The sequence below is a fragment of the Haliotis rufescens genome, unplaced genomic scaffold, assembly GCF_023055435.1.
Source record: "Haliotis rufescens isolate VD_foot unplaced genomic scaffold, xgHalRufe1.0.p SCAF_12, whole genome shotgun sequence".
NCBI lineage: Eukaryota > Metazoa > Mollusca > Gastropoda > Lepetellida > Haliotidae > Haliotis > Haliotis rufescens.
The window spans coordinates 25,556,754-25,569,711 of record NW_025963802.1 but is presented as its reverse complement, the minus strand read 5'-3'; the positions used below and the strand labels follow the sequence as shown (position 1 = coordinate 25,569,711).

The window sequence follows — 12,958 nt, the reverse complement described above, 5'->3', positions numbered from 1 at the left end:
CATTCCAGAAAACAAATGTTCCATTCTCAAATTTACAATCATCGACATCATCTGTCGTATCTACGTGAGGCGTCCTACAATCTCGTCACACCCCTAGTGGGTTGCTGTCCTGTCCCAGGCCTTAGAGCAAGAACTCAGAAGTCGTGGTCCTGTATGTGATTGGGTGTCAAAAAGCCTGAGTTCAAGATTACTTGAATAATAATGGAATTTGACGAATCTTACTATACATGTTCTCTAAGTCCCTCCTTGGGGTTACGGACGCATTAGCTTTTAGGCGATCTTCAGGTCAATTTGGAGATGAATAGAAATGGGGTTTATTGCACTTGTATAGCAGTGTGCATGCACACCTGTGTGGGTGGGTGCATGTGTGCATGCATCGGTGCAGTTTAAAATGAATACCCCACTCAGACACAGTACATCAACTCCAAGCCGACCAGTCGTTTTTTTAGCCCTTTAATGCCAAGCGCCAGGCAAGGTAACAACAAGTACCATATTATAACATCTTTTGGTATGACACAGCCAGGTATCGAACCCCCAACCTTCCGCTCTCCAGGCAGACACTCTAGCCACTAGACCATGGAGGCAGTACATCATATTAAATATGGTACAAATGTCATGAAATTTCAGATTAATTCATGAAAAATCATGGATTTTTCCAATAAGTAACATGAACTCACAGTGATGAGCTCAACACATATCACATGTCATGATTGTTTCAAATGACAAGGTTGTTTTGGAGGTCATACACATGAAATGGCTGGTAAATAGTTTCATTTTATTCAGGAAGTACTGTATTGTTAGTATGGTATGGACATTTCATATTTGTAACATAACCATAGTTTGCAACAAGTAATGCTCTCGCAAGTTTTTTGTTTGTTTGTTTGTTTGTTGTTTAATGCTGCACACACCAATATTCCAGTCATATGACAGCATTAATTCACAGGCAATGAAGCCATATATATAGTAAGGATCATAAAGTTTGAACAAGCAGATTGGATACTAATTAAGATAGTTGAACAAGCTGATTGAACATTAATTCAAATTGCTTGATTAGCTCCTCATATGATCTCTGTTGATCAAAGGTTTATTATGGTAGATTTCTATGGCTTCTGAGCATTTTCTTTTTGTGAAGTCCTCATGTTTGGGAGAGAGGATTTGGACACCTGATGTTTGGTAGAGAAGATTTGGACGTGTTCAATCAACTTGATACTGGTGTAAGAATCTACATTGAAACATCACTAAATGCAATAAACCAGAAGTTGTTATCCATAAAGTTATATGTTTCCTTTTTTAATCAAAAACTTCTAGAATGCCAATCAAACAGTCAGAGAGAAGTAGACGTCACAAAACACTTGTGTATACACATTACCTTGGGCAGTTATTATTGGAACTTGATAAACATGATCTCTCTCCAGTTCATGGTTGTTTGAAGGTTTTATGATTTCTTATTAAGATAATCAGCTGAAATGGTATACCATGCTAAACCATGCTAAAAGGTGGTCACTTTCATTTCTTACCATGGTCAATGGAAACCATGGTAGACCATGGTCCTTGAAGATTTTGCCATGGTCATCTTAGACAAATCCATGGAAGACCATGGTCATCTAAGACATTGCCATGGAAGACCATGGTCATCTTAGACATATAAGGCCATTCTCTTTAAAAAATGTACTGCTTTGGCAACATTTTTCCCTAACCCCAAAGAAATGTTATTAAACCAGGATTGCTCATAACTTTGTTATTGAGACATAGGCTTTTCTCTTTGAAAAGTTGTTATTCATTTGGTCAACTGTCACCTGATGTGGCTCATGATACATTCAGAATGAAAAGTGTTTCAGGTTCAGAAAAAGAATGAGGAGAGGCTGCTTCTGTGTTTACATGTAATGCTAACACTTTTCCAGTTTACAGTTAGAAACAGCTTGATCAACTAAACCATTACTGTTGTAGGAATTTGACCACAGCTTCTACAGAGATCGTGACATACTTTGGTCTATGACGAATGTCCCACTGTTGACAAGGTACACATTTAGTCTTCAAAATAAAGCTGAAAGAGACATCATCGAAGATATAGTTTCTGCCTTCAACACAGAAGTAGTAAGCAAGTATGAGCAACTGCCAAAGGGTATGTATGTTAGTTCTGAAATAATTATATAGTCCTTTCATTGAAATAATATTGTTACACAGTGGAAGGCGACAATCACGTGTCTACCTTCTGTCCTTCTAACTCCACATAAAATCATACAATTAATGAGGAATAAACGTGATTCTTTTATGATGACATAGATGTGGAACTAAAAGTCATTCTCTTATGATGACATACATGGAGAACTAAACATTATTCTCTTATCACGACATCTATTGAGAACTAAACATGATTCTCTTATGACATATATGAAGAACTAAACATGATACTCTTATCATGACATATATGAAGAACTAAACGTGATTTTCTTATCACGACATCTATGGAGAACTAAACGTGATTCTCTTATCATGACATCTATGGAGAACTAAACATGATTCTCTTATCATGACATCTATGGGGAACTAAACATGATTCTCCTACCATGACATATATGGAGAACTAAACATGATTCGCTTATCATGACATATATGAAGAACTAAACGTGATTTTCTTATCACGACATCTATGGAGAGCTAAACGTGATTCTCTTATCATGACATCTATGGAGAACTAAACATGATTCTCTTATCATGACATCTATGGAGAACTGACCATGATTCTCTTGTGACACATATAGAGAACAAAACATGATTCTCTTATCATGACATATATGAAGAACTAAACGTGATTTTCTTATCATGACATCTATGGAGAACTAAACATGATTCTCTTATCATGACATCCATGGGGAACTAAACATGATTCTCTTATCATGACATATATGGAACTCTAAACATGATTCTCTTATCATGACATATATGGTGAACTAAACATGATTCTCTTATCACGACATCTATGGAGAACTGACCATGATTCTCTTATCACGACATCTATGGAGAACTGACCATGATTCTCTTGTGACACATATAGAGAACAAAACATGATTCTCTCATCATGACATCTCTGGAGAACTAAACATGATTCTCTTATCATGACATATATGAAGAACTTAACGTGATTCTCTTATGACATCAATGAAGAACTAAACATGATTCTCTTATCATGAAATATATGAAGAACTAAACGTGATTTTCTTATCATCACATCTATGGAGAACTAAACATGATTCTCTTATCATGACATCCATGGGGAACTAAACATGATTCTCTTATCATGACATCTATCGAGAACTAAACATGATTCTCTCATCATGACATCTATGGAGAACTAAACATGATTCTCTTACCACGACATATATGGAGAACTAAACATGATTCTCTTATCATGACATCTATGGAGAACTAAACATGATTCTCTTATGACATCAATGAAGAACTAAACATGATTCTCTTATCATGAAATATATGAAGAACTCAACATGATTCTCTCATCATGACATCTATGGAGAACTGACCATGATTCTCTTATCACGACATCTATGGAGAACTGACCATGATTCTCTTGTGACACATAAAGAGAACAAAACATGATTCTCTTATCATGACATATATGAAGAACTAAATGTGATTTTTTTATCATGACATCTCTGGAGAACTAAACATGATTCTCTTATCATGACATCCATGGGGAACTAAACATGATTCTCTTATCATGACATATATGGAACTCTAAACATGATTCTCTTATCATGACATATATGGTGAACTAAACATGATTCTCTTATCATGACATCTATGGAGAACTATTCATGATTCTCTTATCATGACATCTATGGAGAACTAAACATGATTCTCTTATCATGACATCTATCGAGAACTAAACATGATTCTCTCATCATGACATCTATGGAGAACTAAACATGATTCTCTTACCACGACATATATGGAGAACTAAACATGATTCTCTTATCATGACATCTATGGAGAACTAAACATGATTCTCTTTTGACATCAATGAAGAACTAAACATGATTCTCTTTTGACATCAATGAAGAACTCAACATGATTCTCTTATCATGAAATATATGGAGAACTAAACATGATTCTCTCATCATGACATCTATGGAGAACTAAACATGATTCTCTCATCATGACATCTATGAAGAACTAAACATGATTCTCTTACCATGACATTTATGAAGAACTTAATATGATTCTCTTATCACGACATCTATGAAGAGCTAAACATGATTCTCTTATCACGACATCTATGGAGAACTGACCATGATTCTCTTGTGACACATATAGAGAACAAAACATGATTCTCTCATCATGACATCTCTGGAGAACTAAACATGATTCTCTTATCATGACATATATGAAGAACTAAACATGATTTTCTTATCACGACATCTATGGAGAGCTAAACGTGATTCTCTTATCATGACATCTATGGAGAACTAAACATGATTCTCTTATCATGACATCTCTGGAGAACTAAACCTGATTCTCGTATCATGACATACAAGGAGAACTAAACATGATTCTCTTATCATGACATCTATTGAGAACTAAACATGATTTTCTTATGAAATATATCAAGAACTAAACATGATTATCTTATCATGAAATATATGAAGAACTAAACATGATTCTCTTATCATGACATCTATGGAGAACTAAACATGATTCTCTTATCATGACATCTATGGATAACTAAACATGATTCTCTTATCATGACATCTCTGGAGAACTAAACCTGATTCTCGTATCATGACATACAAGGAGAACTAAACATGATTCTCTTATCATGACATCTATTGAGAACTAAACATGATTTTCTTATGAAATATATCAAGAACTAAACATGATTCTCTTATCATGAAATATATGAAGAACTAAACATGATTCTCTTATCATGACATCTATGGAGAACTAAACATGATTCTCTTATCATGACATCTATGGAGAACTAAACATGATTCTCTTATCATGACATCTCTGGAGTACTAAACCTGATTCTCGTATCATGACATACAAGGAGAACTAAACATGATTCTCTTATCATGACATCTATTGAGAACTAAACATGATTTTCTTATGAAATATATCAAGAACTAAACATGATTCTCTTATCATGACATATATGAAGAACTAAACGTGATTTTCTTATCACGACATCTATGGAGAGCTAAACGTGATTCTCTAATCATGACATCTATGGAGAACTAAACATGATTCTCTTATCACCACATCTCTGGAGAACTAAACATGATTCTCGTATCATGACATACAAGGAGAACTAAACATGATTCTCTTATCATGACATCTATTGAGAACTAAACATGATTTTCTTATGAAATATATCAAGAACTAAACATGATTCTCTAATCATGACATATATTAAGAACTTAACGTGATTCTCTTATCATGAAATATATGAAGAACTAAACATGATTCTCTCATCATGACATCTATGGAGAACTAACATGATTCTCTTACCATGACATTTATGAAGAACTTAATATGATTGTCTTATCTTGACATCTATGAAGAAGTAAACATGATTCTCTTATCATGAAATATATGAAGAACTTAACATGATTCTCTTATCACGACATTTATGGAGAACTAAACATGATTCTCTTGTGACACATATAGAGAACAAAACATGATTCTCTCATCATGACATCTCTGGAGAACTAAACATGATTCTCTTATCATGACATATATGAAGAACTAAACGTGATTCTCTTATGACATCAATGAAGAACTAAACATGATTCTCTTATCATGAAATATATGAAGAACTAAACATGATTCTCTTATCATGACATCTATGGGGAACTAAACATGATTCTCTTATCATGACATATATGAAGAACTAAACATGATTTTCTTATCACAACATCTATGGAGAGCTAAACATGATTCTCTTATCATGACATCTATGGAGAACTAAACATGATTCTCTTATCATGACATCTATTGGGAACTAAACATGATTCTCTTATCATGACATATATGGAGAAATACACTTGATTCTCTAATGACATCTCTGGAGAACTAAACATGATTCTCGTATCATGACATCTCTGGAGAACTAAACATGATTCTCTTATCATGACATCTATTGAAAAATAAACATGATTCTCTTATGACATCTATCGAGAACTAAACATGATTCTCGTATCATGACATACATGGAGAACTAAACATGATTCTCTTATCATGACATCTATGGAGAACTAAACATGATTCTCTTATGACATATATGAAGAACTAAACATGATTCTCTTAAGATGACATATATGAAGAAATACACTTGATTCTCTAATGACATCTATTGAGAACTAAACATGATTCTCTTATCATGACATATATGGATAACTAAACATGATTCTCCTATAATGACATATATGAAGAACTAAACGTGATTTTCTTATCATGACATCTATGGAGAACTAAACATGATTCTCTTACCATGACATTTATGGAGAAATACACTTCATTCTCTAATGACATCTATTGAGAACTAAACATGATTCTCTTATCATGACAAATATGGAGAACTAAACATGATTCTCTTATCATGACATCTATGAAGAACTACTCAAGATTCTCTTATCTTGACATCTATGGAGAACTAAACATGGTTCTCTTATCATGACATCAATGAAGAACTAAACATGATTCTCTTATCACGACATCTATGGAGAACTAAACGTCATTCCCTTGTGACACATATAGAGAACAAAACATGATTCTCTCATCATGACATATATGAAGAACTAAACGTGATTCTCTCATGACATCAATGAAGAACTAAACATGATTCTCTTATCATGAAATATATGAAGAACTAAACATGATTCTCTTATCATGACATCTATGGAGAACTAAACATGATTCTCGTATCATGACATCTATGGAGAACTAAACATGTTTCTCTTATCATGACATATATGAAGAACTAAACGTGATTTTCTTATCACGACATCTATGGAGAGCTAAACGTGATTCTCTTATCATGACATCTATGGAGAACTAAACATGATTCTCTTATCATGACATCTATGGGGAACTAAACCTGATTCTCTTACCATGACATATATGGAGAAATACACTTGATCCTCTAATGACATCTCTTGAGAACTGAACCTAATTCTGGTATCATGACATATATGGAGAACTAAACATGATTCTCTTATCATGACATCTATTGAGAACTAAACATGATTCTCTTATGACATATATGAAGAACTAAACATGATTCTCTTATCGTGACATATATGAAGAACTAAACGTGATTCTCTTATCATGACATCTATGGAGAACTAAACATGATTCTCTTACCATGACATTTATGAAGAACTTAATATGATTCTCTTATCTTGACATCTATGAAGAACTAAACATGATTCTCTGATCATGAAATATATGAAGAACTAAACATGATTCTCTTATCACGACATCTATGGAGAACTAAACGTGATTCTCTTGTGACACATATAGAGAACAAAACATGATTCTCTCATCATGACATATATGAAGAACTAAACGTGATTCTCTCATGACATCAATGAAGAACTAAACATGATTCTCTTATCATGAAATATATGAAGAACTAAACATGATTCTCTTATCATGACATCTATGGAGAACTAAACATGATTCTCGTATCATGACATCAATGAAGAACTAAACATGATTCTCTTATCATGAAATATATGAAGAACTAAACATGATTCTCTTATCATGACATCTATGGAGAACTAAACATGATTCTCGTATCATGACATCTATGGAGAACTAAACATGATTCTCTTATCATGACATATATGAAGAACTAAACGTGATTTTCTTATCACGACATCTATGGAGAGCTAAACGTGATTCTCTTATCATGACATCTATGGAGAACTAAACATGATTCTCTTATCATGACATCTATGGGGAACTAAACCTGATTCTCTTACCATGACATATATGGAGAAATACACTTGATTCTCTAATGACATCTCTTGAGAACTGAACCTAATTCTGGTATCATGACATATATGGAGAACTAAACATGATTCTCTTATCATGACATCTATTGAGAACTAAACATGATTCTCTTATGACATATATGAAGAACTAAACATGATTCTCTTATCGTGACATATATGAAGAACTAAACCTGATTCTCTTATCATGACATCTATGGAGAACTAAACATGATTCTCTCATCATGACATCTATGGAGAACTAAACATGATTCTCTTACCATGACATTTATGAAGAACTTAATATGATTCTCTTATCTTGACATCTATGAAGAACTAAACATGATTCTCTTATCATGAAATATATGAAGAACTAAACATGATTCTCTTATCACGACATCTATGGAGAACTAAACGTGATTCTCTTGTGACACATATAGAGAACAAAACATGATTCTCTTATCATGACATCTCTGGAGAACTAAACATGATTCTCTTATAATAACATATATGAAGAACTAAACGTGATTCTCTTATGACATCAATGAAGAACTAAACATGATTCTCTTATCATGACATCTATGGGGAACTAAACATGATTCTCTTATCATGACATATATGGAGAAATACACTTGATTCTCTAATGACATCTCTGGAGAACTAAACATGATTCTCGTATCATGACATACATGGAGAACTAAACATGATTCTCTTATCATGACATCTGTTGAGAACTAAACATGATTCTCTTATCATGACATCTATGGAGAACTAAACATGATTCTCTTATGACATATCTGAAGAACTAAACGTGATTTTCTAATCATGACATCTATGGAGAGCTAAACGTGATTCTCTTATCGTGACATCTATGGAGAACTAATCATGATTCTCTTATCATGACATCTATGGAGAACTAAACATGATTATCTTATCATGACATATATGAAGAACTAAACGTGATTTTCTTATCACGACATCTATGGAGAGCTAAACGTGATTCTCTTATCATGACATCTATGTTTAACTAATCATGATTCTCTTATCATGACATATATGAAGAACTAAACATGATTCTCTTATCATGACATATAAAGAGAAATACACTTGATTCTCTAATGACATCTATTGAGAACTAAACATGATTCTCTTATCATGACATCTCTGGAGAACTGAACCTGATTCTCTTATCATGATATATATGGAGAACTAAACATGATTCTATTATCATGACAAAAATGAGGAACTAAACATGATTTTCTTATCATGACAAATATGGAGAACTAAACATGAATCTCTTATCATGACATCCATGGGGAACTAAACATGATTCTCTTACCATGACATATATGGAGAAAAACACTTGATTCTCTAATGACATCTATTGAGAACTAAACATGATTCTCTTATCATGACAAATATGGAGAACTAAACATGATTCTCTTATCATGACATCTATGAAGAACTACTCATGATTCTCTTATGACATCAATGAAGAACTAAACATTATTCTCTTATCACGACCTATATGGAGTTCTAAACATGATTCTCTTATCATGACATATATGAAGAACTAAACATGATTCTCTCATCATGACATCTATGGAGAACTAAACATGATTCTCTCATCATGACATCTATGGAGAACTAAACATGATTCTCTTACCATGACATTTATGAAGAACTTAATATGATTGTCTTATCTTGACATCTATGAAGAACTAAACATGATTCTCTTATCATGAAATATATGAAGAACTAAACATGATTCTCTTATCACGACATCTATGGAGAACTAAACGTGATTCTCTTGTGACACATATAGAGAACAAAACATGATTCTCTCATTATGGCATCTCTGGAGAACTAAACATGATTCTCTTATCATGACATATATGAAGAACTAAACGTGATTCTCTTATGACATCAATGAAGAACTAAACATGATTCTCTTATCATGAAATATATGAAGAACTAAACATGATTCTCTTATCATGACATCTATGGAGAACTAAACATGATTCTCTTATCATGACATCTATGGAGAACTAAACATGATTCTCTTATCATGACATATATGAAGAACTAAACGTGATTTTCTTATCACGACATCTATGGAGAGCTAAACGTGATTCTCTTATCATGACATCTATGGAGAACTAAACATGATTCTCTTATCATGACATCTATGGAGAACTAAACCTGATTCTCGTATCATGACATACAAGGAGAACTAAACATGATTCTCTTATCATGACATCTATTGAGAACTAAACATGATTTTCTTATGAAATATATCAAGAACTAAACATGATTCTCTTATCATGACATATATGGAGAACTTAACGTGATTCTCTTATCATGAAATATATGAAGAACTAAACACGATTCTCTCATCATGACATCTATTGAGAACTAAACATGATTCTCTTATGAAATATAGGAAGAACTAAACATGATCTCTTATCATGACATATATGAAGAACTAAACGTGATTCTCTTATCATGAAATATATGAAGAAATAAACATGATTCTCTTATGACATCTATGGAGAACTAAACATGATTCTCTCATCATGACATCTATGGAGAACTAAACATGATTCTCTTACCATGACATTTATGAAGAACTTAATATGATTGTCTTATCTTGACATCTATGAAGAACTAAACATGATTCTCTTATCATGAAATATATGAAGAACTAAACATGATTCTCTTATCACGACATCTATGGAGAACTAAACGTGATTCTCTTGTGACACATATAGAGAACAAAACATGATTCTCTCATCATGACATCTCTGGAGAACTAAACATGATTCTCTTATGACATATATGAAGAACTAAACGTGATTCTCTTATGACATCAATGAAGAACTAAACATGATTCTCTTATCATGAAATATATGAAGAACTAAACATGATTCTCTTATCATGACATCTATGGAGAACTAAACATGTTTCTCTTATCATGACATCTATGGAGAACTAAACATGATTCTCTTATCATGACATATATGAAGAACTAAACGTGATTTTCTTATCACGACATCTATGGAGAGCTAAACGTGATTCTCTTATCATGACATCTATGGAGAACTAAACATGATTCTCTTATTATGACATCTATGGAGAACTAAACCTGATTCTCGTATCATGACATCTATGGAGAACTAAACATGATTCTCTTATCATGACATCTATTGAGAACTAAACATGATTTTCTTATGAAATATATCAAGAACTAAACATGATTCTCTTATCATGACATATATGAAGAACTAAACGTGATTTTCTTATCACGACATCTATGGAGAGCTAAACGTGATTCTCTTATCATGACATCTATGGAGAACTAAACATGATTCTCTTATGAAATATATCAAGAACTAAACGTGATTCTCTTATCATGAAATATATGAAGAACTAAACATGATTCTCTCATCATGACATCTATGGAGAACTAACATGATTCTCTTACCATGACATTTATGAAGAACTTAATATGATTGTCTTATCTTGACATCTATGAAGAAGTAAACATGATTCTCTTATCATGAAATATATGAAGAACTTAACATGATTCTCTTATCACGACATTTATGGAGAACTAAACGTGATTCTCTTGTGACACATATAGAGAACAAAACATGATTCTCTCATCATGACATCTCTGGAGAACTAAACATGATTCTCTTATCATGACATATATGAAGAACTAAACGTGATTCTCTTATGACATCAATGAAGAACTAAACATGATTCTCTTATCATGAAATATATGAAGAACTAAACATGATTCTCTTATCATGACATCTATGGAGAACTAAACATGATTCTCTTATCATGACATATATGAAGAACTAAACATGATTTTCTTATCACAACATCTATGGAGAGCTAAACATGATTCTCTTATCATGACATCTATGGAGAACTAAACATGATTCTCTTATCATGACATCTATTGGGAACTAAACATGATTCTCTTATCATGACATATATGGAGAAATACACTTGATTCTCTAATGACATCTCTGGAGAACTAAACATGATTCTCGTATCATGACATCTCTGGAGAACTAAACATGATTCTCTTATCATGACATCTATTGAAAAATAAACATGATTCTCTTATGACATCTATCGAGAACTAAACATGATTCTCGTATCATGACATACATGGAGAACTAAACATGATTCTCTTATCATGACATCTATGGAGAACTAAACATGATTCTCTTATGACATATATGAAGAACTAAACATGATTCTCTTAAGATGACATATATGAAGAAATACACTTGATTCTCTAATGACATCTATTGAGAACTAAACATGATTCTCTTATCATGACATATATGGATAACTAAACATGATTCTCCTATAATGACATATATGAAGAACTAAACGTGATTTTCTTATCATGACATCTATGGAGAACTAAACATGATTCTCTTACCATGACATATATGGAGAAATACACTTCATTCTCTAATGACATCTATTGAGAACTAAACATGATTCTCTTATCATGACAAATATGGAGAACTAAACATGATTCTCTTATCATGACATCTATGAAGAACTACTCAAGATTCTCTTATCTTGACATCTATGGAGAACTAAACATGGTTCTCTTATCATGACATCAATGAAGAACTAAACATGATTCTCTTATCACGACATCTATGGAGAACTAAACGTCATTCCCTTGTGACACATATAGAGAACAAAACATGATTCTCTCATCATGACATATATGAAGAACTAAACGTGATTCTCTCATGACATCAATGAAGAACTAAACATGATTCTCTTATCATGAAATATATGAAGAACTAAACATGATTCTCTTATCATGACATCTATGGAGAACTAAACATGATTCTCGTATCATGACATCTATGGAGAACTAAACATGTTTCTTTTATCATGACATA

General features: G+C 32.6%; 1 protein-coding gene across 5 annotated transcripts in view; it reads left to right on the top strand.

The window, feature by feature from the left end:
• Nucleotides 1-12,958, top strand: part of LOC124113357 (hydroxylysine kinase-like) — a 165,605-nt gene that overhangs the window by 138,603 nt on the left and 14,044 nt on the right. For all 5 annotated transcript variants that reach the window (XR_006857766.2, XM_046473647.2, XM_046473651.2 and 2 more), the window contains exon 5: nt 1,948-2,122. Coding sequence is in view for 4 of the 5 variants with exons in the window: in XM_046473647.2 (XP_046329603.2) it covers nt 1,948-2,122 (175 nt within the window). In the remaining variant the exon portion in view is untranslated. The remainder of the gene's footprint in view (nt 1-1,947; nt 2,123-12,958) is intronic.